Below are 27,884 nucleotides of genomic sequence, written 5' to 3'. Positions count from 1 at the left end.
TTACTGTTGGGTGTAATGTATGTTACCGTATCGTGTTACTGTGTGTCGAGATGTCATTGGGGATGTGGAGCCAACGGTTTGGCTTATGGGAAGGTCTGGACTCACCATTTGCATCACTTGAATTTCTGGCCCTACTAAAATATTGTCACTCATCACAGGTCCCATACAACCATCAGTCATGCTACTATTGCTCATGTCAGGCACACCAGGACTAGCCAGTACTCTCTCAGCATAGATTACATTGTTGTAATCTGCTAACTCAGCAGGTACACAAATATTCCCTTGAATATCATAGACAGGTGCCATTACTGCTTCGGTTACTACAACACTGGGTGCAAGTTGAGGATCAAAAATAATTGTAGTGGGTTGCACACATTGATCAGCAGTACCGTAAGTCTCAGTCACAATAATATCCCCATGAACCACGGGTTCAGATGTTGCCACTTCTTGGAATTCAGCTTCTGAGGGAGTCAATCCTGAAGATTCATTGACAAAGTAATTAGGTCCGAGCAAAGGGAGGTCAGTACTGATCGGTATACAAGCCTGGTGTGAAGGAAATGGTTCAATTTCTGTGTTTAAGCAGATCTCAGCAAGAGTCCTAAATTTTGGATCTACAGTTTCCATGCAGCTTTCATCTAAGTCATCCACAATCCAACTGCAACAACCAATAGAACCTACAGGAGACCCTACTCCCTCGTGGTCATAAATGAGCAAGCAGTCATTGGCTGGTCGACCTTCATCTTCATCTGCATAAGCATATGCTTTCTAAAATTAAAAGGAAGTGCAGAATTAGAAATTTCTCTTCCCCTAAAATGAGGAAGAATAACAGCAATCCCTCAGAGAGACTTCTGAGTTAAGTTGTTACGGAATAAACTGAATAATGGTATCAGTCACTCATTAAAATAATTGATACTATTCATGCACATTCTGTGATAGTATTTGTAACTACCAATTTTAAGATATAGTTTACAATTGCAACAACATCTGCAGCATTTTTTTTTTTTGTAAAGAATAATGGTGAAATTCATGTATCACCAGATGGGGAATAAAGCAGGCTAACTGAAATATGAGATAAAATGGGTTGCTATTTAAGCCGAGTAAACTTACTAAATAGGAATTCATCAGGGGATTTATTTACTCTTGATGCTGCTCTGTTGGGCCAACTCAATGTCTGTAGGGCTTTTTTTTTTTTTTTTTGCTGATAGACCCGTGATCTTTTTTCTTTTTTTCATGGATACATAATAGTTGTATATATTTGTGGAGCACATGGGATGTCTTGAAACAGGTATACAATGCATAACGATAAAATCAGGGTAATCCGGGTATCTCTCACTTCAAGAATTTATGATATCTTTGTGTTAGGGATGTTCCAGTTCTATTTTAGTTCTTTTAAAATGTATAATAAATTATTGTTAACTATAGTCATCCCGTTGTGCTACTAAATACTAGATCTTCTTTATTCTATCTAACAGTATTTTCATACCTATTAACCATGTCCACTTTGTTTCCCCTCCCTACTACCCTTGTCAGCCTCCAGAAACGTCATTCTACTCTCTATCTCCAATGAATTTGTTTTTTTCTTTTAGCTTCCACAAATGAGTGAGAACATGTCAAGTTAGTCTTTCTATGCCTGGCTTATTTCACTAAACACAATGTCTTTCAGTTCCATCCATGTTGTTGCAAATGACAAGATTTCATTTTTTTATGGCTGTATAATATTCCATTGTGTGTGTGCATCACATTTTAAAAGTCCAATCATCCGTTGATGATTGTATTGGTTGATTCCATGTATTGGCCTCGTAACTAGTGCTGCAATAAACATGGGGGTGCATATATTTCTTTGATATACTGATTTCCTTTCTTTTGTATATATGCCCAGCAGTGCTATTGCTGGACCCCTTTTCTTAGTGAAGGTCAGTTGGTGGATAAGTCACTGGACTGAGAATAGGAGAGCTATCTTAGGTCTTAATCTAGCACAAGTCGTGGTGATGCTGTGTTCCTGAGTTTTAACTCCTTTCGTTCCCAATTCTGTCTTTTTATTTTCTCTTTTCTGTTGGAGGCTCCCGGAGAACATGAAGGACATCAAGAAAAGAGGTCATAAATGCACCTTTTTTCCCCCTTGATGAACATTTTCCTGCTTTGCTACTGCTATGGGAAACAAGGTGAGGAATCAAGGAAACAGAAGATAGAAAAATGGAAAAGGGAAGTGGAGAATGATGAGGGGTGTGGCCTTGTTCACAGTACTAAGATGTGCTATTGCAGTTGAATATGAAATCCTGCGGCAAATTAGTATTTTGTGTTTTAAAGAGAAGTGAAATATTTTTTATTCAGGTTTGGGATAGGGTTGAGAATAACAGTTTTCAGAAGAGGCCTACTGCTATTGTATTTTACTATTATTATTCAGTCTCAAGACGATTTTGTGTGTGAGGGCATTACCTCCGAGAAGTAGCTGTCCAAGAAAGCCATGTTGACGTCGGAGTCAGCGTAGTCCCGCAGGGTTCCCATGGTAGAGCTCCTCTTCCTTGCGGCCCCTGCGGCCCCTGTGGCCCCCGCGACTCCTGCGGCTCCTGCGGCCCCTGCGGCCCCTGCGGCCCCTGCGGCCACGAGGCCAGCGGCTGTCCCCATCCCTGTGTTGAGCTCCACTCCCGATACACCTCCTTCCACCGTGCCCCCGGCTGCATAGGTGTTGGTGTAGATTTCTGAAAAGGGAGGATGTTGGTGGAACAGCGCTCGAGTTGCCTGCAGCGCTATCTGCCTAAAACGCTGCCGCCGCCATCTGCGGTGCCACCACCACCCAGCGCTAAAAAGCTGACAAAGAGGCCGGGCGCGGTGGCTCAAGCCTGTAATCCCAGCACTTTGGGAGGCCGAGACGGGCGGATCACGAGGTCAGGAGATCGAGACCATCCTGGCTAACACGGTGAAACCCCGTCTCTACTAAAAATACAAAAACTAGCCGGGCGTAGTGGCGGACGCCTGTAGTCCCAGCTACTCCGGAGGCTGAGGCAGGAGAATGGCGTAAACCCGGGAGGCGGAGCTTGCAGTGAGCTGAGATCCGGCCACTGTACTCCAGTCCGGGCGACAGAGCGAGACTCCGTCTCAAAAAAAAAAAAAAAAAAAAGCTGACAAAGAGCGATACAAGTTACACCGATACATCTCCAGGCTTGTTGACCAAATAAAAGTAAATTAATGACACAGAGGGAGTCAGTGGCGGGACGTGGCCTTTCCAGATTTGCACGGACTTCGCCCTAGACCTAAAGGTGTAGAACTTGCCAAGAGGGGCTGCAAGCAGGCGCCCGTTCCCCACGTGGCTGCTGCGGGCTTGACCCATCCGGGAGCCCTCCAAAGCAAGGCCAGCGGCATGATTGCAGAAACTGAGCTCATAGTCCTCCTTCCCTCCGGAACAGGACGGAGCTGGGCTCACAGGGGTGTTCAGTCACAGAGCTTCTTTGTATGCAAAGGGCCAAACTTGGAATACTAAGGAACCATCAGAGAAAGCTCACATGCACTGCAGAATTAAGCACCCTTTCTATTTGGTGCCAGATAGCTAAGTAGTGTGTTCAATATTCTTAGATATACGTGGGGCTGGTAAGATAGGAGAGGTTAAGACACTTTCTTGAGGCAAAAGCTTGTCTGAATTTAAGAAAAGTTATTCAGTGTATTATTAGAGTACATTTACTGCCTTTTCTTTAGCTCTTTTTTTTTTTTAAACCAGCTTGTATTATAAATAATGACTACAGTAGCATGTACTCTGTGGCACTATTCTAACGCATATTTTGTGATATATGTATATATACATATTTATATACGTGTGTGTATATATACACACATACACATGTATGTTATGCATAATAAAATAATCTATACAATATATGTATGTATGAGATATTACATGTATAATATATATTATTTACTCCTTACAGCAACACTTTAAAGTAGGTCAATTTCAATTTCACAAGCTCAATTTCAAAGCTCAATTTCAAAGATAAGGAAACTGAGGCCCAGGGAGGTTAAATGTCTTGACTAAGGACTTATTACTACAGGTTGAACATCCCAAATCCAATAATCAAGAATCCAAAATGCTCCTATGTCTGAAATTTTTTGATCACCATGGCACAAAAAGGTTGAGCCAAACTCAAACTCGTGATCCTGTGCATTTCGGATAAAAGCTATGCAGCCCTTAAGCAAGTGGCAGAGCTGGGAATCAAACCCAAGCATTCTGCTTCCAGAGTTGAAATTTGCTCTTTTAACTGCTGTGTCATACTTCACTGTCTGTAGTTTCAGATGGAAAAAAAAAAAGTGGCTGCTTCAAACAGGTCACACTCCCTCTAATTACACTGTCAAAAGATTAACAGACTTTTCTTTAAGATACTTTTACACGAAGTTGGTCTGGTTGAATAATTTTGAAAAATTTAAAAGGAAAAGCAGATTTTGGTGTCTACTGACCAGAGGAATCCATCCGATCCTGGGTATTTGAGGCTGTCATGGGTGCACATATATTTGACACATCCTGAAAAGAAAAATAAACATTTGAAAAACAAATGCTTTATGTTAAACATTTAAACACTGACATCTGTTCATTTTTGTGCAGCGTGTAATTGTTAAGACATGCTTAATTTCCACTGAAACTCCACACTTTTCTGGAAAGTGATAGTCCACTTACCCTGTCCTCTGGATGGGCCCCTTCAATTCTCCAAGACTGCATCACTCCTTCTCCGCCCTCAGGCACAGGAGCAAATCTTGTTCCCAGGCCTTCAGGCTGTCTCTGTTTGCAGCAACACAGTAGCAGCAAGAGTGGAGCCACTGCTCAAGAAAGTGACAACGAGTTTACACAAATTGCTCAGTTGAGGAAGTCACTGGATGAATCATTTTGGGGAGCATTTGGTGGCATTATATTTAGAACAAAAACACAAATATATGTAAGAAAATCTCATTTTTTTCCCTTAGAGGATTGAGTATATATATCCAAGTTTATAAATACAACACCACCAAATCACATAGAACTTTAGCGCTAGATGGCAAAGAGTTTGAGATCAGGTAATTGAATTTCTTTACTGACAGATTAGGAAAGTAAGGTCGCCTTTAGTCTAAGACTCCTGAGCTGGTTGGGGCAGATACACACACACGTAAGTTAAACACATCATGAATATATGTTATCAAGAGGATTGAATACAGGATTCAGCTATAGGACCTGGAGATAGGACCTTTCTTCAATCCTTATTACAGTTACACTTAAAATAGAAGTCAAACAATACTCACTAAATTTAATGGAGATATTTACAATTATTTTAAGACTTGTTTATAGACTATAATGAAAAATTAAAGCTATCAAAAATGTTTAGCTATCCAAGTGTTTCTTCCAAGAGGAAATTTCCTATTTGTTACCCTAATAATCACCTCAATTCTATATTTTAATCCATAAATACAGACATTGCTTAAATTTTCTAAGATTCTAGAATACACTCTGTTTAGTTCTTTGGGCCCACTCTAGTTGCTTTTCATAGCTTCCTAATTCTCTAGCATGGCATGCATTTTACTAAGTGGGTTAATTAAAGATAAAGAATGGAAGGATAAATGCTTGAGGAGGTGGATGCCCCATTCTCCAGGATGTGATTATTTCACATTGCATGCCTGTATCAAAGCAGCTAATGTACACCATAAATATGTATACTTATTATGTACCCACAAAAATAAAAAATTAAAAACAGATACAAAAGAAGAGAATATCAAAGCTGCTGTAGTGATTTGCATGCGTTTCCCATTTTTAGGACTCTCACTCACTCTAGGCTTTCTTAGTTATCATTGTGGATTAAGCGCATATCCTTGCCTGTCCCATTGTTTATTTCTAAGGCACTCAAAAATTGCTAGAGATACCAAAAAGAAATGGCTACATGAACTTAACCATCCCAGCGAACCTCGTTACAGTCTTATTTTGAAGAATTGTTGAAAAGAAGGATTTAGTTGAGTACTTACAAAGCAGTAGCAGGATGCCCAGAATCATCATGCCGATCCCTGCTGGTCCAAGACCAACATTTGAAACTCCAGCTTGGTCTTCAGTGACAGGCCCATACGTGTCACCAGTTATGTCCTCTGTGTAGATGCCCGTGGCACCAGAGTCCAGGCACATGTGGTTGTCATCGCAGTCGCAGGCATATAACTGCACCATCTGTGCCAATTCGCATGCTCTGTTATAACTGTCCTTCACCAGGATTGGGATTTCATAAGATCCTGGAGATAAAACCTGCTTAGCCGTAAGGATTGCTGAGGTAGCTGAAATGGAAGAGAGGAAACAGAACAGAAAATAAATGGAAATTCCTTGGTTGTTGGGGGGGTGGTGGTTAACTCTCCCTAATACCAAACATTGACTTAAAACACTTGATTTTTCATGCTTTCTTAGTCATAAAGCACCTTGTACTTTTTTTAACATTTAATTTATTATTATTATTATTGTTATTTTTGAGACAGGGTGTTATTCCTATTGCCCAGGCTGGAGTGCAGTGGCACAAACATGACTCACTGCAGCCTTGACTTCCTAGGTTTAAGTGATTCTCCCACCTCAGCCTCCTGAGAAGCTGGGACTACAGGTGCGTGGCACCATGCCTGGCTAATATATATTTATTTAGTAGAGACAGGGTTTTGCCATATTGCCCAGGCTGGTCTTGAACTCCTGGGCTCTAGCGATCCACCTGCCTTGGCCTCTTAAAGTGCTTGGATTACAAGCATGAGCCATTGTGCCTGGCCTTTTGTTCTTTTTTTTTTTTTTTTTTTTTAAGACGGAGTCTCGCTCTGTCGCTCAGGCTGGAGGGCAGTGGCGCGATCTCAGCTCACTGCAAGCTCCGCCTCCCAGGTTCACACCATTCTCCTGCCTCAGCCTCCCAAGCAGCTGGGACTACAGGCGCCCGCCACTTCGCCCGGCTAATTTTGTTTTGTAGTTTTTAGTAGAGACAGAGTTTCACAGTGTTAGCCAGAATGGCCTCGATCTCCTGACTTCGTGATTCACGCGCCTCGGCCTCCCAAAGTGCTGGGATTACAGGCGTGACCCACTGCGCCCAGCCTCTTTTTCTGTTTTTTTTTTTTTTCTAACATTTATAACTAATTTTTAAATAAGTATTGCTTATTGCTGGATTGCTACTTCTACAATGCAGGCAAGGACCTTGTTGCATCTTTCCGGAGCAACAGTACTTGGTATATAATATACATTCAATGAATATTTGCCCAATGAATAAATAATATTAAGTTGAAAGAAAATATTGGAAGTCTTCTATTTAGGATTACAGTTTACACAATAACCTCCTTAAGACTGTTTATATGTATCTGAGTCAAAATTGTTGCCCTTTCACTTAAAATTGTTCAAATTAGCCTAATTCTTTGTGCTATCATTGCCTATGAATTTTTATAAAACATATTGTCTAACATATTGGTTGGAATTTATTTATTTATACAAGGAGTATTAAGAGATGATTAAATTTACAGCTAAACCATGAATAGTAACTGATTGATCCATAGCACACAATATTTTTTATTATGATGGTTTATTATCCTCAGTTAGCTAGATAGCAAGCCAGATTTGGTGTCTACCGAAATCTGTGCACAAGGTAAAAATGAGATAAGACAATGCCACAGCACATTAAGTAAAGTTCATTCTGTTCTAAAACACCAGCATTGAAACAGGTCTCTAGGAATATTATCTCCAGTGCGGTTATCTTTTTTATTGGCAAACCTGTAATAACTATAATATTATACCTCCATGCAGAACATTTTTTCTTATGTGTATAATCATAATATCTAGGATCTGAATGAGGAAAAAAGTGGTTAGCAATTATTATTATTTATGAATGGGCTATTGAGCTTTATAGGAGATGGCATATTCAGAGTTGACTTGATATTAATGTAATTGCTTTAATGTGATTAACTTTAAAAAATATTAAAGTGGTTTTGTTGAAAAGAGCTAAAATTTTGATGGTAAAAACAAATTGCCTAATTGCTCACTTTGACCAAGTCTTTATTGGTAGTACTTTTTGTACCATATTTTAGGGTTCCTCCATTCTGTAAACAGAGGGGCTTGGTGGCCTCAAAGAAGCGGGAAGTATTTCCTTTCACCCTGGGCTCTGTAGTCTGATGGCCACCAACTAGCCCATGAGATTTTCCCTGTAGCCCCACATGAATATGAGATTAGGGAGCTATCTAAGCCCAAATGGGATCCTCTCACAGCATTTTCTTTTTTATTATGCACTTAACATTTTAGGAAAAAGAACCTAAGGTAGATAAAATGTTATGTTATCTGAAATTTATTCTTAATTTTTATCGATGTCAGCCATTCAATTGTATGTAGCTATAGTCAAGATACATACATATACAACTTTGTGATCTGCTTTTCACTTTACTTTCTTTGGTTTATGCATTCTTTTGTATCTACATACTTTGTGTAATTCTAATTTTAATGGCTGTATATTAGCACATCTTAATAATATGTAGTATAATTTGTTTAATCATTCCTCTAATACTGAGCAATTCGGATTTAAATTTTTACCCTTAAAAATAAGTCTGAACTCATAGTTATTGTTAAAAATAATTTAATTGATCTTATGTGTTCCTGAGTAGTAAATGTTTAAATGTATCTATGGAATATATGAGTTTCAGAGACGTTTATGTGATTTGTCTGAGTTTATTCAGAATAGGGAATTGTGACATTCTTAATTTATGAGTTTGTTAAGGGTTCTGTTTATTTTAAACTGAATAAATATTGGTTTAATGTCCTACCTACTCAAAATGATGGGTAAACTGGTATTTATCTACTACTATTTGTAAATGCAATATTAATGAAACATTTTGACTCTTATTTCAGTTCAAAATTTTGTCAAATATCCTCTGTGCACATGAAAGATTTTCTTCATTTAATGTTAATATGGCAAGAATTGTGGAAACAGAAATAGAATGTTTTATTAAGTGACTTGACACAGTTTTTGGTAATTGTTTTGCTTTGGGACTTAAAGTCCGAAAAGCAAGCTTACATTTCACTTACCATTTGTTGATCTGACATCCCACATGTCAGCTGTACCTGGTGGCTGATCAACAACACAGAAAGTAAAGGGAGACCCGTAAGAATGTTCATGAACAGAGATAAGGACTGATGGGGAGTCAATGCAGATGGTTCTTCTTTCAGGAAAAATGTTTGGACAGTAATCGTTGATATCAGGAACCTCAATACATACAGTTCCTGTAGCTGTTTTTCCAGAGCCATCTGAAAGAGTAAGTGTCATAGGTGTTGAGGTAAATGGTGTTAGGGAGAAAACTCTTTCTCATATCCCCTGATGATGCCGTGGAACTTGTAGGAAACATATACATGACTTGGGGGGCTTGACAGGTTCCTGCCCGCTTCAGCGACCCAAAGTGACTCTTCCCTTTGTGTGCTACCTTCCAGCCACACTGCTTCTTTTGAGTTCTTTAAACCAGTTTGTCTTTTTAGTCTAGACTCTGGCACATTCTTTTCACCCTTCCTAAAATGTTTTCCATCCTCATTTCATTTTGCTAATTCTAACACATCCTAAGGCGCAAAATCAAATGTTCTTCCTCAGAGAAGGTTTACTGCTTTCTAGTCTCACCCTGTTCCCATAAATTAGACCCCCGGATCAGTTATGCACCTCCATTCAGGATGCTCACTGAGTCCTGTGTTTGTAGAAATAAGTACAGTTGAAATAAATACTTGTGATGTTTTTCTTCTGTGTTCACTGTTTATTTTAATTGCATCGGTTACACGCTATTTCTTTCAGAAATAGCATTTCTGAAAATAAATATGTCTATTAGATTTTTCCCTAATCCACTTGAAACAAGTTTTTGGATAGTATAATTTATCAGAAAAGGCCAAAGACTAAAGATTAGGAGTACAGGAGCTTTTTAGTCCACTTTTCTACTCTATGTTCTGTTACAGCGAATAAAGAATTTTTTTTTGCTTGTTTTTAACTTGAAAAAAATCTTAGCTTTCTCACTTTTAAACTAGAACATTGTCATCTCTAGGGTACTTTAGTAGGTCATTTTCTGAGAAAGCAATAAATTCCTTTTATAGACATTTTCTGTGTGCCTAAGTAGTAGTCACTGAGGTAACTGAATGAGAATAAACTGAGAGCCTAGTATAGTCTATATGATATTGTATAACATGTTTATATACCCTATTCAGCATTGGACCTGATTTCACTGAAATCAGGTGATGAAAGATGTCAATTTCACTTAGTTTCTCGTTAGAGAGCCATCAGATTATTCCACAGATTGTTTTATTTGTCATTCTCTGATCTTTGGTAGCTCTTCTATTACCTTGTGATTGGCAACCAAAGCTCAAGCTATTGCTTATAGCATTTGCTCCCCAATAAAGTTTGCTCTTCCTAGAGGTCTGTCTCTTCACCTGATGATGGTGTGTGCTGAAGCAAACTTATTCCAACTATTCAGATTGCTCTGTGCCAGTGCAGACACTCTGCTTAGGTGAATAAACAACCAGCTTTGTTTTTGGATTTCTCTTGGTACATTTTGATAGCACTTTCTCTCTCTTTATTTGCTTGGAATGATTAATTATTTGTTCTAGCATTTGAAGATTTTCACATATGACCAATATGCAAACATAGGGTGCAATGAACATGGTTAGAATCCATTTTCAAATTAGATCTTCCAGAATACTGATAATAAATAGGACAATGTTATTTATAAAACTGACCCAGGTATTAAAAGTTACTCGCCACAGGGTGAAGCTCAGGATGCATGGACGATAGTTGGTTTGGTTTTATCATGGTTTGTTTTTGAATTTTATGCTGCTTCTTTATCTTTATATTTGTTTTGATACTAGAAAGGTCAGCTATAAACTCAATGCAAACCTACAGTATCTATCTTACATTAGGCATGTATCTCGGACACCTATCTTTCCCCTTCCTTCGTGGTTCCTGACCTTTCTCTCTTGTTTTGTTCTACAGCAGCTGGTTTCCTGGGCACTGCTTCATAGAATCATTAACTATTGATAAACAAACAAATCCTGTTGCTACTCACCAAGAGGACTGCTTAAAAGATTTTCCCACGTGAGAAGTGGCTCACTTACAAGTTAAGTCAGTGCATCTGCATTTACGACTTTTAATATGGATCTTATATTTGGAATAACCTGTGCTTTCTTGATCCATAACATCTTACTATGGAAATATGTCTAATCAAGCAACACTCACACAAGCTTCTCACTGTAGTTCAGTTTTAATGGCTCTAAAATAATTATATTCACAAGGTGATCCCCAAAAGAACTTTGGAGAGCATGTAGCCCTTACTTTAAGTAAACATTCCCAACATACCCTACAAGTGAGATTAGCCGTACTCAAGAGACAAAGTTATAAACAGAAGATAAATTATATTTTAACGTTTATGCTTGAAGCCATATGCAACTCATTTTTGCAAGTAGATGAAATAAACTATGGCTTAAGCGTAAATTATGATTTTAATTGACTTCAATTCTTGATTTAAGGTGCTTAGGACTTTCTATATGTCTTACATACACCATTAAAAATGTTTGAGTAACTCAAATATCAGCATTAGAGTAACATAATATAATAGTATTAGTTTTCTTAAAATACTGAAAATAAATTTTCTTACCATCTATAGCCAGGATCTCTGCTGTGTATATCCCATTGATAATATGTTTTGACTTCGTATCAAATTCTCTAGAAAATTGTATCTCACCAGTTCTTGAATCAATTTTTAACCAGCTGCCTGCATCATGCCCTATGATATATCTGTTTGTAAATAAAAAATTCATTATTATGCTTTTATGAAAGTTAGTACTATTAAATCACATAAGAGCTACAATGTGGCAAACTTAAATATTGTGTTTTTATGTTTTATAGTGATGATTGCCTTGGTTTATAAAAAGTGTATATATATCAATAAAAATTCAATGATATATACATTAATATACAGATTGGTAAGTTTTAAAATTTCATCATTCTTACTCTTCTGGCTCCTAGTATAACTGTTAATAAAATGTATGAGTTTATTTCAGCTCTGTTTATTAAATAATAGCAATATAAAATATCTTTTATTCATTTTCAGAAACAAATATTGCTTATTTATTTTCACATGTGGTATACTTAGGACTTTTTTGTGGCTTTTCAGCCATGTTGATTTCAGAGCACCTCACTGATGGCCTGTTGGGGGGTTGTGGTATCCTCTGTTCAGTGTGTCTATCTGGATCTTGTTACAGATGATAGATTTAAAGTGCTTGACCTCACTGGAAGAAGATCTGGTCTCTACCAGGCACAATTTCAAGTCTTCTGTTCCTTTATCTGAACTGCTTTTACTTCCACCCATCCTGGCAGACTTCACAGGTTTTTTTGAGTCTGTCAATTTGTTAACTGATTTAATAACTAAAACTGTGAACATCAAAGTAACTTATAAGTCAGTAGACTTTGTTTACTCCAAGAATATTGGGAAGAAGAAAAGGAGATATAGAAGGGCAGGATATAGAGAAGACCTGTGTACTTCACTGTGGTTATTTCCAGAATATTTTACACTGTTCTAATTCACATATAATCTATGTATCTCATGCCCCAATACTACCTTTTAATTTCTCCTCTTCTGACTCTCCTTATGCCTATCAAATTTCTGAAACACTGTTTTTAGCTTCTATAATTGTGTCTTTTCTCTGAGATTAAGCAGAGAATTGAAATTAGTCTCAAAGTCATAGGTAACACAGCTTTAAGAAAACAAGCGGTGACTCAACTTTTATGGTGTCTTATTGTCTACAGTATGGCTTAATCGGCCCAGGTCCAGGGTAGTACAAACTGGCCACAGAAGATCAAAAAGACTCATGGAGTAATTTAGGAGGCTCTTTGATCTTACAATTGCTCACTGGACATGATTACTTTTATAACTAGTTGGAGCCCTTACATTATTGAAGCCTCTAAAACACTGTTAAAATTCTAAGATTTCAAATGCTCTAATAGTCTTTTAAATCAAAGGAATAATAAAAGCAAAAAAACTTCCAAAAGTATTACAACCAACATATACTAGCACATGCTACATGAATTAACACTGGATAGAACCATAGAACATGAAGAAAATATTTGCAGTACCTGACATTTGTTGCAGGGTTTCCTGTGTCCAAATCTATGGCTGTATATGTGCCAAGCACATAATTCAATAAAGAATTTCCTTTTACTCCTTCCCGCACACTAAAAGCCATAGTACTTGGATGAAATGCAGGTCCTTCTCTCACATTAACAACCTGAATTCTCACAGGGGTTGGATGCATTCGGAATTGAGAAGCAACGGAGTAGTGAAAATCAGCTTGGTTTTTAACTCCGATACTAAGCTGAATATTAGGTGCTTGTTCATAATCCAGCATCTGAAATGAAAGAAAATAAAACACTCTGAAACAGCAAAGAACTCTCTTTTGATAAAGTAAGAACCCACGGTAAAGCAAACCACACACTAGAGTAAAGTCCAGGAGATATGTTGTTTAGATTTTGAAATGAAAAAAAATTTACTTATTACTGCATTAGGTATCTGAGATATGTTATTCTGTTTATCTTTTAGCATAGTCCACTATGTAGATCATTTAAGGCTGTGATTTTAAATTGGAATAAAATTTTGGAGTTTTGGACTTTTTATACAAAAATGCTGAAGTGAAAAATGATATTTTCCAAATAAGGTGTTTATGAAAAATTCTTTAAAATAAAAGAAAAAATGTTTACACTATTGAATGAATAAATAAATAGTACCCAGATTTCCTTTCTAGAACTCACATCTGAGAATCTTTTGAAAGTATAATCAGCAGAATAAAGGTGCTAATATATATGATGTCACTGAACACGTAATTTTTTTTAATGATGTAAACAACTTATAAAGAATTTATGATGATTATAGTCGCTGGGTCTGGTGGACAGGAAGATGCCTTTATGGGGCATATTCAAATAAGTAAATGCCATGCCCAGAGAAAAGTCACCTTTGAAATGGGTATTCTGGATAAAAAATAGAATCTTTTGATGCAGAATGATTGATGTGGTGACATGCAAAGTCACAAGTGAAAAAGTAGTTGCAAAGAAAGAATTGCTGAGCAATGTCTGCTTAGTGTTTTGGAAGCTAAGGTAAGCATCACTTGCAATGCATTTCCAATAGCAGAAGTCAAGATATCAGCAAGGCTTGCCATCAGCAGAACTCTGAGGTAAATCTCTGCTTCTCAGTGAAACTCCCTGACATCATGAATGTTTCCTTACGTTTTAGAGTTACATCTTTTCAGAAGACCTGATAAGAAAAACATTCACTGAAATTTACTTAGGTTCTTCTTGGGAGATGGCTCAGCATGCCACACTTGAATTTCAGCCAAAACCCTTCAGGTCTGGAATATTGATTCCTATTGCACATCTATTTACAGGTCCACATAATACCTAGTCCACTGGTCCACATAATAGACCATCCCACATGATATTTAGCACAGGACTGAATATAAATTATGTACTCAAAAATCGATTTTCAACCGGAAGAGATCTTTCTTCTACAAACCTTTTTTTATTTAATAGAATTCCATGCCATCTTAAAATAAATGAAAAATTGAGAACCTCTTTTTTTTTCCCTTTTCTTTTTTTATGTTTTTGAGACAGGGTCTCATTCTGTGGCTCAGGCTGGAGTGCAGTGGTGCAATCTCAGCCCACTGCAACCTCTACCTCCCAGGTTCAAGCAATTCTCCTGTCTCGGGTCCCAAGTAGCTGGGACTATAGGCATGCACCACCACACCGGGCTAATTTTTTGCATTTTTAGTAGAGATGAGGGTTTTGCCTGTTGGCCAGGCTGGTCTCGAACTCTTGACCTCAGGTGATCCACCTGCCTTGGCCTCTCAAAGTGCTGGGATTACAGGCACTTTGCCCGGCCTGATAACCTCTATTCTGATAGAGAAATCTCTTTTGGTTTTGTTATGTATACACACAAATGCACTTTTGTTTGTAAGAATATTAATAGTTCTCTCCCCATTGAATAGAGTGTGATGAAAATATAACAATATGTGTCTAAAGTTATATCAATTAAAGATCTTCACATGATCTAGGAGCAGGAAATTGGTCTGGGGTGAATCTTTCCTCTAGGAGGGAAAGCTAAATAGAGGAAAGGCATAAAATTGTTTATTCATTCTTTGCAAGTGGGGCCCTTTAGTCAGGATTTTCTGATTGTGTTCAGAGGTCAGGGATTGTAAAGAGCAATGGAAACAATGGTTTACCTTGGAGTCTCTTCATAAAGTAAAGGAAGAGGCTGGGGAAACTCAGTCTCTGCAGTTTAAGGAACAAATGAAGAATAACTGCTTAACAAGATACACAGGCGTGTGTTAGAGTGGGTGGGGGCTTGAGCTGCAGTGACCTAGAGTAAGGCTCTGGAAGGGCTCAGGATGAAGATAACACATCCAGAAATGTATCTGGCTTCTGGCAGGATTTGGCTTCTGTAAATTGTAGTACAGAAGCTAAGCTTAGATTCTCACATCCATTTATTTTGTTCTAATTTAATATGACACAGCTAATTCTAGTGGGGACACTGATTCATTTTAAAATTAAGTATGAAAGAGGGAGAAAGTTAGAAGTCTCCATCCAAAAGAGGATGTGATAGCAGTTTTTCAACAGCGGGGGACTGGGGAAATGGTCAAATATCGGCCTGAGTGTGTGTTCTGTTTCCAGGAAGGTTCATTTTCTGGTACAAATGTGTCGGGAAGAGAGAAGCAGGGCACACACAGCTGGGAAGGAGTTTATAGCGGCACACAGACTTGGAGGGAAAATCTCGGGGTGCTAGTTTTTTCCTAAAATTGGTTTTACTGGCCCCCGATTACACAGTGAGACACGAAGGTGGCAGTTAAATATGACTTTGTCACCAGAGAGTTCTGATTGGATCTTGTCTCTGCCTTTTACCACCTGGGTAAACTGAGACTAGCAATTTGTCCTCATCAGTTTTGTTTCACTTTCTCTAAAAATGGAATTACTGGCTGGGTGCGGCGGCTCACGCCCGTAATCCCAGTACTTTGGGAGGCTAAGGTGGGTGGATCACTTGAGGTCAGGAGTTTGAGACCAGCCTGGTCAACAATGGTGAAACCCCGTCTCTACTAAAAATGCAAACATTAGCTGGGTGTGGTGGCACATGCCTGTAATCCCAGCTACTTGGGAGGCTGAGGCATGAAAATTGCTTGAACCTGAGAGGAGGTGGTTGCAATGATCACACTGCTGCACTCCAGCCTGGGTGACAGAGTGAGAATCCATCAAAAAAAAAAAAAAAAAAAAAAAAAGGCAATGACCCTATTTTCTTTCAAGAGTTGTGAGGATTAAATGAGATAAAATATGTGAACCCTCTGGATACACCTTATAACAGAATAGTTGGTGTTTAGTAATTACTTAATAAATGTTAGAATTATTACAAAAATAGAGAATTAATTTTTTTTTGTTAGAATTCCAATTGGGTAGCATTTTGCTTTGCTTTTTTCTCAGTGTTGGAGTCAATGTGTGTGTATATATATATATATATATATATATATATACACACACATATATTTATATTGCTTGTGTTTTCATATACACTTATCAATAAATGCCAAGGAGAGGCTCTTATTGACAAAGAGACTTTCATTTTTCTGAGATCTTTCTCTTGTTAAACTGTAAATTCCTTGAGAACAGGGACCATATCTTATTCGCCTTCATGTCTTTAACACACAGCAATTCTCAATACATCTTTTTTTTTTCCTCTGCCTCCCTGATCAGGGTTCAAGTGATTTTCATGCCTCAGCCCTCCCAAGTAACTGGGATTACAGGTGACCGCCCCACACCCATCTTTCAGTAGAGACTTGGTTTCACCCTGTTGTCCAGGCTGGACTTGAACTCCTGGCCTCAAGTGACCCTCCTGCCTTGGCCTCCCAAAGTGTTGGGATCACAGGCACGAACCACCTTAAATCCTTTGAATAGAATCTTTGTAATTTCCTCAGACTAAGAGAAGGGTTATATAAAGCTTAGTCAAAAATCCATTAATGAAGGGCCAGTTTCCACAAGTTAAGGGGTATCCTGAATGAAAATGGAGAAGGTGTAAGAGGACATTAGTAACCTCATCCCAAATGTATCTGTAATGAGAGGCTGACCTCTGGCTATTGAAAATGTCAAACATGGGAAAATTACTCTTATGTTCTCTAAAATAGTTCTTTTGGTTAGGTAGTAACACACACATAAAATTTCATTTTAATTAGCCTTTCTCTATTACTTTGGTATTTTTAAGCAAATTTTTTCTTACTCTTTTTAAGAGACTTGGAAAGTTATTCAGAAAAAAATAGATGGGGCTTTGTATATACAACATCCAAATTACATTGACAAATTTTTCATGAAATTAATATTTCAATTTTTTTTTAGCAATTAAGTATATCTTTTAAAAATGTTGTTATCACAGAAGGCACATTACATAAGTCAGATAGTACATTGCCTGCATTGTTAATTTTTTCATATTTATAATTTTATGCAGAAGTTATAAATGATGCAGTCAAGTCCAGGGACTTCTGTTTGGATGATATCTATACCATTAGTTTCCAGTAAATATTATCATCAATACTATTCTCAAATTTTGTGAGTCTCTACTATCTTTTGGACACCGGACGAGCTGCTGGGGATAGAAAGATATTTAGATCAAGTTCTTTATGCACAAAATTCTTCTATTATTTTGGTAGGTTGGGAGACAGACCAAAAGTGAAGAACAGTTACATAATATGAGATAATATACAAAGTCAGTCACTAAGATGGTAAGAACATAGGTAAGAATTGCATGTTATGTCTAGCTCTTGATTTTTAACCAGGATACAAGGTTCAACAAATTCTGATCCCTGGAAGAAAAACTTGACTAAATATTCAGAATTTGATATGGTGGGGGATGACCTCCTGTTCCTCTACTCCTCTTCATGTTGTATTTGGCAATGACTCCTATATCCATTCCTTTTTTTTTTTTTTTTCAATTTTTACTGCCATTGCCTTAGATCAGATGCTTAGCACCTCAGGGCTTAATTAATATGATAATAATTTTGATAACTTTGGTCTTTTCAGAGCTGAACTCATGATGTTATTTACTTATTTATTTATTTATTTAGAGGCAGAGTTTCACTCTTGTTGCCCAGCCTGGAGTGCAATGGTACAGTCTCAGCTCACTGCAACCTCCGCCTCCTGGGTTCAAGCGATTCTCCTGCCTCAGCCTCCCAAGTAGCTGGGATTACAGGCATGTGTCACCACACCTGGCTAATTTTGTATTTTTAGTAGAGATGGGGTTTCTCCATGTTGTTCAGGCTGGTCTCGAACTCCCAACCTCAGATGATCCACCCACCTTGGCCTCCCAAAGTACTGGGATTACAGACATGAGCCACCTCGCCTGGCCGATGTTATTGTTATTTTAGAAAATATCTCAAATCTTTCCTTGGTCTATAAGTAGGAATTGAAAAACTTTTTTGGTCAAGGGCCAGATAGTAAATGTCCTAGGTTTTAGGGGTCATATCATATATAGTTTCTATCTCAAGTATTCATATCAGCCACTTGAGTGTGGAAACAGCCATAGAAAATATGTAAATGAATGTACGTGACTGTGTTCCAATAAAACTCTTTATGAAACAGGGGATAGGTTAAATTTGACCTCCGGATCATAGTTTGCTGACCTCTGTCCCAAAGCAATGTTTTCCAAATAGAAAGGCCATGATACACTCTTTGAATCCTTGTGTTCACTAAAGAAATTATAAAATTTGTGTATTCATTTGGATGACAATCTTATATATAAATATTTTTCATAATTTTGGTGGCCAGCTCATAAGTTAATATACCATATGATTTGAATGTGTATGGTTGTTCTTTGATGGTAAAGTAGTAATACTAAAATTGCTCAGATACTTGAGAAAAAAAAGAGAAAGCCCCAATGAATAAACGATATGTTTGCGTCCAGAAGCCTAAATGGTTTCCTAATACGCTATCTGAAAAAACCTCACAGTAACTTGATGGTGTGGTTTGGGTGTCTGTCACTCACATATCTCATCGTTAAATGTGATTCCCAAAGTTGGAGGTGGGGCCTGGTGAGAGGTGATTGGGCAGATCCCTCACGAATGGTTTAGCACCATACCCTTGGTGATAAATGAGTTTTTGCGAGATCTGATTGTTTACAAGAGCCTAGGACCTTCCCCTTCTCTCTTTTGCTACTGTCCTTGTCATGTGATACACTGGCTCCCCCTTTGCCTTCCACAATGATTGTAAGATTCCGGAGGCCCTCACCAGAAGGACATGTCGGCACTTTGCTTCCTGTACAGCCTGCAAAATGGTGATTCAACTGAACCTCTTTTCTTTATAAATTACCTAGTCTCAGCTATTACTTTATAGTAACACAAAAACAGCCTATGTGCTTGAATAGAGAAAAATAGTAACAGAACTGAATAATCACACTGTAAATTCCACAATCACACCGTGTAGCAAACTAAAAGTATGTGTGTACGTATATGTCTTAATACATATTTTCCTGGCTATAAGTGCTATGTTGTTAAGCAGCAATTTCCTTTAATAAAAAATAACAATTTCCCTCATTACATTAACGTTAATCTGAATCTTACTGGTCTGTGGTTTTATTCATTTCTAATTATAAATTTTTCAGTTTTATCATTGTCTATGAATTAAAAGCAAGTAATTAAAGAAAAATTAATCTATAGAAAAAAAATCAAACCTGGTATTTCAGTATGCAAGGTTCTCAGGGGATCGATTCCAGCTTCACTTCCCTCATCTGACTTCTCACTACTTCCCTACTACAGCCCCATCGGGTTGCTCACCATGCCCTGAACATGCTTCATGTTTTCTCACTCTGCGTGTTTGTTTATTTTATTACCCACATTAGCAATCTTAGCTATAATATCTTGCTTAAGCCTGATTTCCTGCATGAAATCTTTCCAGACAAATCTAGCTCAGAAGGATCTCACCATTTCTTATCTCATTCATTATTTCATATTTCATTCCCTTGGCAATTAATTATGTTTTATATCATGACATCTGTACTATTTATTACACTGTGAACTCCCATACATTGTCTAATTTGGGGGTGCTTACCTTATCTTCATAACTAGATACTGGACACTGTCAGAACAAAAATGCCTTCCTATTTTTCTTGGTAATAAATTGTGTTGCTAGCTAGGAGACTCAGACTGACACAGTAGTTACTTAGGACCCTTGATATAAGCAATATTCAAAGTTATGAAGTACTGTTTCTGAAGGCAGATTCTATTCTGTCTCTAAGGTCATTTAAAACTTCTTTGGGGCCGGGCGCGGTGGCTCAAGCCTGTAATCCCAGCACTTTGGGAGGCCGAGATGGGCGGATCACGAGGTCAGGAGATCGAGACCATCCTGGCTAACAAGGTGAAACCCCGTCTCTACTAAAAAAAATACAAAAAACTAGCCGGGCGAGGTGGCGGGCGCCTGTAGTCCCAGCTACTCGGGAGGCTGAGGCAGGAGAATGGTGTAAACTCGGGAGGCGGAGCTTGCAGTGAGCTGAGATCCGGCCACTGCACTCCAGCCCGGGTGACAGAGCGAGACTCCGTCTCAAAAAAAAAAAAAAAAAAAAAAAAAAGACTTCTTTGGAAGAAAATATTGCGGAAGAAAATATTGCAGATCCTTATACTGTACCTTGACAACTTTCAAAATGCCTTCATTGGTTTGTGGGTCTGTTTGAATATCGAACCAATTCCCATCATTTCCAGAGAGAATTAAATATTGCGCCAACCAATTATCGGTGCCTTCTTCATCAAGATCAATTGCTTGTAATCGTATCAGTTCCGGACTTAAACAATTCTCTTCAATACTGGCTGAGTACTAAAATGCGGGGATCAATTTTGTAGTCAATGAATGTTCAAAAGAAGAAAAGTACTTAAGAACACATAATTATTATTTAAAATACTAACAACAAACTATGTCAATGATTTTTGTACCATTATTAAATGCCCATAGTCCAATCAGGAAAATAAGAATAAAATTATTGCAAGATAATAACACTGACATTCATGTGCTGTATGTAAAATCAAGATCAAATTAGCACTTCATCTCTTTTTCTTTTCTTTCTTTCTTTATTTTTTTGCTTATTGTGAATTTTCTTTATTCTTTTAGACAGGGGATCAGATTTTTTTCTGTAAAGGGCTGAATAGTAAATATATTAGATTTTGTGGGCCAGAGAATTGGTGTTGTAACTCCTCATCTCTGCTGTTGCAGCACAAAGTCCCCACAGACAACATATAAAGGCATGAGGACAGGTATGCTCTCTAATAAGACGTTTTTTGTTTTGTTTTGTTTTGTTTTTAAACTGAAACAGACAGCAAGTCAGATTTGGCCCTGCTAGTTTGGATTTTATGCTTCTTCATGCTTAGAGATGAAAATGGAAGTTGAGAATGTTTGGGGTTCTAGCAGAATTCATTCAGCAAATCATGAGGCACATACAAAAACATTAATGTTGCTATGTTATTCCCAGAATTAGATCAACAGATTTCTGTGTTTCTGTGAACACAGTATATAGAGTAGACAGTTCGTTGCTTTCACAGAGAAGGCTTGCTTGGAGTAGTGAGTCAAAGACAAATATACAGTTTGAAGGTATATTACTATACATAAGAAATTCCAAAGTTTCTACAACAAAGTTGAGTATGTCCATACATAGGACAGAACCAGGCTCATGAGCCAGCATGAAAGCAAATTGATTATTGACACTTGTGGTAAAAGGATGATAAGAATACAAACTTACTGAGGTTTTCTCTAAGGTGGGGAAATTATCGTTGACATCTAAAACCTTGATTCTACAGTCACACTCAGAAGACAGTCCATCTGCAGCTCCATCCCGATCTGAGCCTCTCACAACTAGGTTGTACATACTGTGTTGCTTAATCAAGATGAAAAAGAATGTAAGACTTAGGTTTGTCTTGAATAGAATCCAATGCATTCAATGCCATTATTTCTCTACTCCTTTATTTATATAATTGAGCTTTTAATTTTTATTAAAAATGGATTATTTTCCTTCCCTCCTTTATATTGGAGTAAGGGTACACATAGATCATTTTATCTTTGTCTTTTCAAAATTGGATTTTTTATTTCTTATTCATTCACAGAAGGCTTTACCTCCCTGTCCAAGAAACTGGACATGGTGCAGACCTCTCCAGTGTACCTATTCAGAATGAACATGGGTGCACCTGACGGCTCCTGAGAGATGATCTTGTAGGCAATTTTAGAATTCAGATGATTTTCTTCATCCGCATCTGTGGCACATAACTTTACTACCAGTGCATCTAGAAAGGGAAATGGAGGTGGAGAATGGTTGGGACTCTTAGAATAAATTCAGCAAATCATAAGGCATAAGAAGACAGAGTGGTTGATCTTCTCCTGAATTCTCTCTGTTTGAGTTGTCCGTGGGAATATAGTACCATAACTTTCAGCTCTACCAGTAATTACAAAAATAATTGTGGTTTACTTTATAAAACCCTTTACTGTTTCAAAAGTACTTGCACTCTTTAAATGATTAAATGCTAAATTAGTAGCAAAACATAGTTCTCTTTAAAGCACGAAGAAGAAGTTCAATAGATTCTTTATCAGAAAGCTGAATAAACAGATTATTATCTGTTTTATTTTTTGCCATGGTCTTGTGAAATCATTTTCAAAAGCTTAATTAAGATTATAGTTTAATTAAATTCAACATTGTAATTATTTATTGAACACCTATATTCTTAATTGCCACTTATCCAGAAAGCAGATAATTACTCTTGGTTGCACTGGAAGATAGCATTTTCCCAAACAGTCACAAATATATAATTATTGAAAAGAAGACTTGTCCATAGCAATATAAGAAGTTCCTAACTACTCATAGGTAGACAGATTTGCCTAGGTATCCTAGGCAAATCCCCAGAGACATCAATCTACAGGACAGATTTTTCAGAATTGTCAGGTCCTTGATGTTCTTTTGCTTCCTAGGCAGGGGGACTTGGTTGTGGGTTTCACCTTCTCTTCCTTCACCAATGTTGTCTTGAGGTGTGTTCATGAGTAATCAAAGATGGACTTTGGACTTTGGCTCTTCTAGGCAAAATCTCTTTGCCTCTCTATGGGAGGACCATCCTAGTTTAAAAAAATATTTTGTGTTTATCTGCCTTTTCTCCTGAAATTTATTTTTCCTATTATTTCCCCCTAAATTTGTTTAGAGGTATATGGGCAGACATAGATTTGAAAGGGAAAGGGACATTAGAGGATTGGGGAACAAACTGATATTCATGTACTGGACATAAAATCAAGGTCAGAAGGCAAAGGGAGAGGAGAGACAGGAAAGTAGCCATATAAGAAAAGCATAAGAATAGGAAGGAGAGAAGTTCAGGAGAACTAATATAAAGGAAAGACAGAGAGTATTAGAACTGGAAATGGAATTAAGTGGAATGGAAAAAAATGAAAGAAAATGAGAGAATAGAATGTAGTTTGCTATGTAGTCTGTGAAGATCAATGATTACCCTTAGTGAATGATCTGATGGGTACAATTGCACCTGCTTGCACCATCACACTCTACCTGGTGTGGGTCAGCCAAACACTTTGAGTAACAGACCAGAACAGAGCCTTCTTAAACATTCCTGGTTTATTCCTCAGTTTGCTCACTTGGATTTAGTTGTTCATGTGCCCAGTAACAATCTCTAGAGAAGGTGCTAAGCACCTGCTATATTCCTGTAGGGACCTTCTGCAAGTAAGAAGATATTTTATTTTATCATTTTAGACATAGATTTCCTTTTCTAGCTCAGTTATAAGTTAAAATATGTGGGGTTTATTCAAAATACAAGTGTGACTTTTTCTGTCCTTTACATTTCCTGTAGGTCAGTCTTCTAAAGCTTTTGACCAAGAGAAGTAGATACGCTGTGACACAGAGAAGGAATGTCATTCTACTTACTGGCATCACTATTTTCTTCAATACTGGCTGTGTATACACTTTGTGAAAAGACTGGAGCGTTATCATTTATGTCCATAACTTTGACTCTAAGCTCAAGAGGCCTTTCTAAGTCTTCACCCCGTGAATTCAGAGCCCGGCAATAGATCTGTGGAAAGTTGGAAAAAAGCTGTCTTTTTCCACCAAAGGAATTTTAGTAACATGCTTGAAAATATATCAGAAAATAGGCAAAGAAACAATTTTTTTCCAGTGAATTCAGACTGTAGTACAGTCAAATAATTTAAATATGATCAAAACACTTGACTACATGTACACGCAACACACCAGAGAATCCTGAACTATCAACTTTTATTTTCACACTCTTTCCATTCCTTCAAGTCTTCTATTTGGGTTCAGTCTACCATGATTTATCAAAAGTAATCCATTATCTTAAGGCAATATTTTTTGAAAAAGGGAAGAAAACTAACATGAACAAATCAAAACATACGGCTATGACTTACCAAGAAAAGTGGAGTTATCTCTCTGTCTACCACTGAAGTGATGTTAATTTCCCCAGTGCGAGGATTAATGGTAAATACCCCATATGGTGGTCGATCAATCCCTACTCCAGAAATTCGGTATGTAATCTTCTGGTTCGATTCGCAGTCTGATCGAATCTATGAGAAAAATAACTAGGATTGTGATCCAATTTAGAGCAGATAATACTTAAGAGTGTAGTGGAATGAGAAGGGAATGGGTTTCTTAACCAAATGGGCTTTGGATTGAAACCTGGCACCATGAATTAGTCCTGTGTGACCTTGGAAAATTTACGTAACTTTGCTCGGATCAGCTTACAATGGGGATAATATCACCTATCACACAGATTTGTTGCGGGAATTATGTGAGGTACAACATACACACTTGATGCTAGGTTTGTTATTAATAACACATTGTTCAATTCTCTGATTTTTTAGCACACGCAGAAAGAGCTTCACAAAAGAAATTACAATCTTTACTATTTGTTTTTAAAAAAACCTGTGTCATATTAATAAGTATCCTACCTAAGCTGGAGCCTGAGATTTAGTCAAAATGGTCTATAAATTGAGAATATCAGAGAACTATAATGGTTAGAGATATTGGTAATAATTTTATAAATGTAAACATACTGCACCACTTTTCTGCCAAATAGATTTTATGGCAAATATTCTGCCACATAGATTTTGCTTTAGTAGCTTTTTTATCTATTGCTGATAAATTTAAACTGAAACAGTTTTGAAATCTCACCTATATGACTAAAGATAAGAGCATTCAGTAAAATAGTAAGATTTGTTACCCGCACATTCACAGTCAAATAAAGACTGCTGGAAATAGAACTTGGGTTATCTCAACTCTAATCCAAAGGCCCTTTTTGCATAGAAGAAAACTTAAGAAGCTCCCAAAATGCAAAGATAAAGAAAACAATATGCAACATAAGTGGAATAACATAAAGCTATCACGATGAGTTGAATGGAAATAATCACTTAAAAGCATCCCTCCAATTTGAAAACATCTGAGAGAGAATAAATCTGTTTTCTTGAGCTAAGGTTGTATCTGTAACATCATTGCTGATGCTTACTACGTTTTAATGTAAAGCTGGAAGGAGGGAATTCTGCAGATCAGTTTACTGTTCAAGATCAAGATGCCCAGAAAGAGTGAATGAAGCTTGTTAATGTGGATCCCATCCCTCGTGGATCAATGTATTACACATTCTTTAACTCTCCTTCCTTTCAGTAGGCATTATTTGTGAAAGTCTTTTAAGACTCTCTTATTTTCTGGGTGTGGAGATCTGTTGGGAACTTTTGATACTATCCTTACTTTCTCGGAGTGAATTCATCAAGTGCAGTAAACTTAGCTTGACTTTCTGGAGGGCCAGTCTTCAGACTGTCATTAAGTGAATACACTTCCTATGACATTGACAAGCAATAATGAGCAGAACACAAATGGATGAACAAAGCCCAGTTGTGCTGGAGATCCAGCTCTTTCTTCTAGAATCACTTGCATTGACTGCCTGCCCCACGTCAGCCTCCCTGCACATGATACTCCAATCGTGCAGGGAGGCTCAGCAACTGGAGCAAATGACCACATTCTGTCTTCTTAAATAACTGTGGAGCAGTGAAGGCTGCAAATCTTGGAAATATTTGAAAGCTTCCCTGCTCTGCAAAAGCATCTGTCATCAGCTTGCTTCGTCACTTACTTTGGCAATGGGATTCCTCTTCGAGTTGTCCTCTCCTTCTCGACAGGCTGCGGCAAACTTGATCCACTCCCGCTTTTGTCGTCTGACTGTTTGCCATTTTGTAGTGCCATTTTCAATGTCAAATTCCTTCACCTTAAGCAAAAATGGTTCGGGTGTCTTACAGTGTTAGAACAATTTTACTTAGAAAGGACGTTTATTTAATATTGTAAGGTGCATTTGGAAGAAACAGTGATATTGAATTTGAAGAACAGAGAACGTTTTCACGAATTCACAACTCTGGATACATACAGCTTGGTTACCCCTGGCTGCCACTCCTTTGGGAATCATCTTGGTTCCAGTTATCTGATTCTAGTGAAACAAATTTGATTAGCTATTTGAGGAGCTCATGGTGTGCTATACTGTATAAGTTGGGCAGTTTTCCTTTTATCAATCTATCTTCATCATATAGGAGCCTTGCCTACCTCACGCTTCATTGAGCTTTCACCAGAATTTATAGTCTGCAGAGTTTGAAGATTATCATTGCTCCATGTATGCACATCCCATATAACATAAAAGTTGTGCTGGTGAGTTGTGCTTACCTAAAAGAGAGAAGAGACTTTTTCTCTTCTGTTGATAAGGACACCACTGTGGCTAAGCACCCAAATATATTTTTGGGGAATTAGAAACATATTATTAATATTGGAGGAATTGATGATTCCTCCAATAATCCCATGGACACCTATAAGGCTTTGCAATGTTGTCATTTGTATCTGTGCTTGCTATATGGTTTTTCTTTTGTAGCCATAAGTTGCTACTGTTGATGTATAGTTAAGAATTTCATACTCTTAATGAGATTAGAAATGTCACTACATGTGCAAGCATATGTGTATATATGCATAAACTATATATATGTGTGTGTTTATTTTTGTAAGTCCTAATGTACCCCCTGAAACACAGGTGATTATAAGTTTATTTAGGCTAAGCTTCATTTAATTACCACTTTGTGGGAAGGAGGTGTTTCACTGAATGAAGCATATATTACAACCAGGGTATTTACATTATTTCCCCACTTTGATACAACTTACTGAAATGTACCACCTAGTCCCTATTTCACCAAAAAGATGAGAAAAGTAATTTTATTTTTTCCAATGACTTGAGAGGATCATAAGGAAAATTTAACTACTGTAATAAAATAAAGCTCTGCCAGAGATAGAGGACAGCAGCTCTATGTCCTGAGTTCCACTCTAAATGGCACCAGATTGTACGTTTTCCATTCAGCTGTGATTATACAATTTGAATGTTTGTCCTTTTTCTCATTGGTGAACCAGTAATTATCTTTCTGTCTAATGTGTCTAAACAGTCTCTTCCCACTTTAAAGTGTCACTTTGCTTCTTTTGCTTTGCTAGTGGTTGGAAAACATAAATAAGTTAACTACTCATATAGTTTGATAAACAGGAGTTACTAAGACAACACGCTGTTGCAAACACATGCCCTAAGAGCATAGAGATTTGGGAGCCTGGGCTTTACCATTGCTATTTCAGTTCACCAGAGATTCTTTCTCTTAACTTTTATCTGGATAATTACAATTTCAAATATTCTGACTTTTATATATAACACATTACAAAATTCAGTGTTTGTTTTAATTTTAAATTGAGAAAATAATTTTATTATACATTACCTCAACAATAAATTCACTGTTTACTTCCATCACCACCTGTTTTAATAGAAGATACCACATTAGCATAAATCTGCATAATTTAGAGGAAGCCAT

General features: G+C 37.4%; 1 protein-coding gene across 1 annotated transcript; it reads right to left on the bottom strand.

Annotated features, from left to right (window-relative positions):
* DSG4 (desmoglein 4) lies at positions 1–27,884 on the bottom strand. Its single transcript, XM_011933295.1, has 15 exons — positions 27,792–27,884; positions 26,135–26,266; positions 24,423–24,578; positions 23,926–24,070; positions 22,128–22,294; positions 21,757–21,891; positions 20,655–20,840; positions 13,092–13,363; positions 11,614–11,753; positions 9,020–9,238; positions 5,971–6,267; positions 4,661–4,800; positions 4,444–4,507; positions 2,437–2,699; positions 1–765 (listed from the first exon to the last, which is right to left on the bottom strand). The coding sequence occupies exons 1-15, from the start codon at positions 27,882–27,884 to the stop codon at positions 1–3; spliced, it is 3,174 nt and encodes a 1,057-aa protein (XP_011788685.1).

This window comes from Colobus angolensis, unplaced genomic scaffold, assembly GCF_000951035.1.
Source record: "Colobus angolensis palliatus isolate OR3802 unplaced genomic scaffold, Cang.pa_1.0 Scaffold125, whole genome shotgun sequence".
NCBI classification, from domain to species: domain Eukaryota; kingdom Metazoa; phylum Chordata; class Mammalia; order Primates; family Cercopithecidae; genus Colobus; species Colobus angolensis.
Note: the sequence above shows the minus strand (reverse complement) of the source record. Positions and strands in the feature narration are given on the sequence as shown.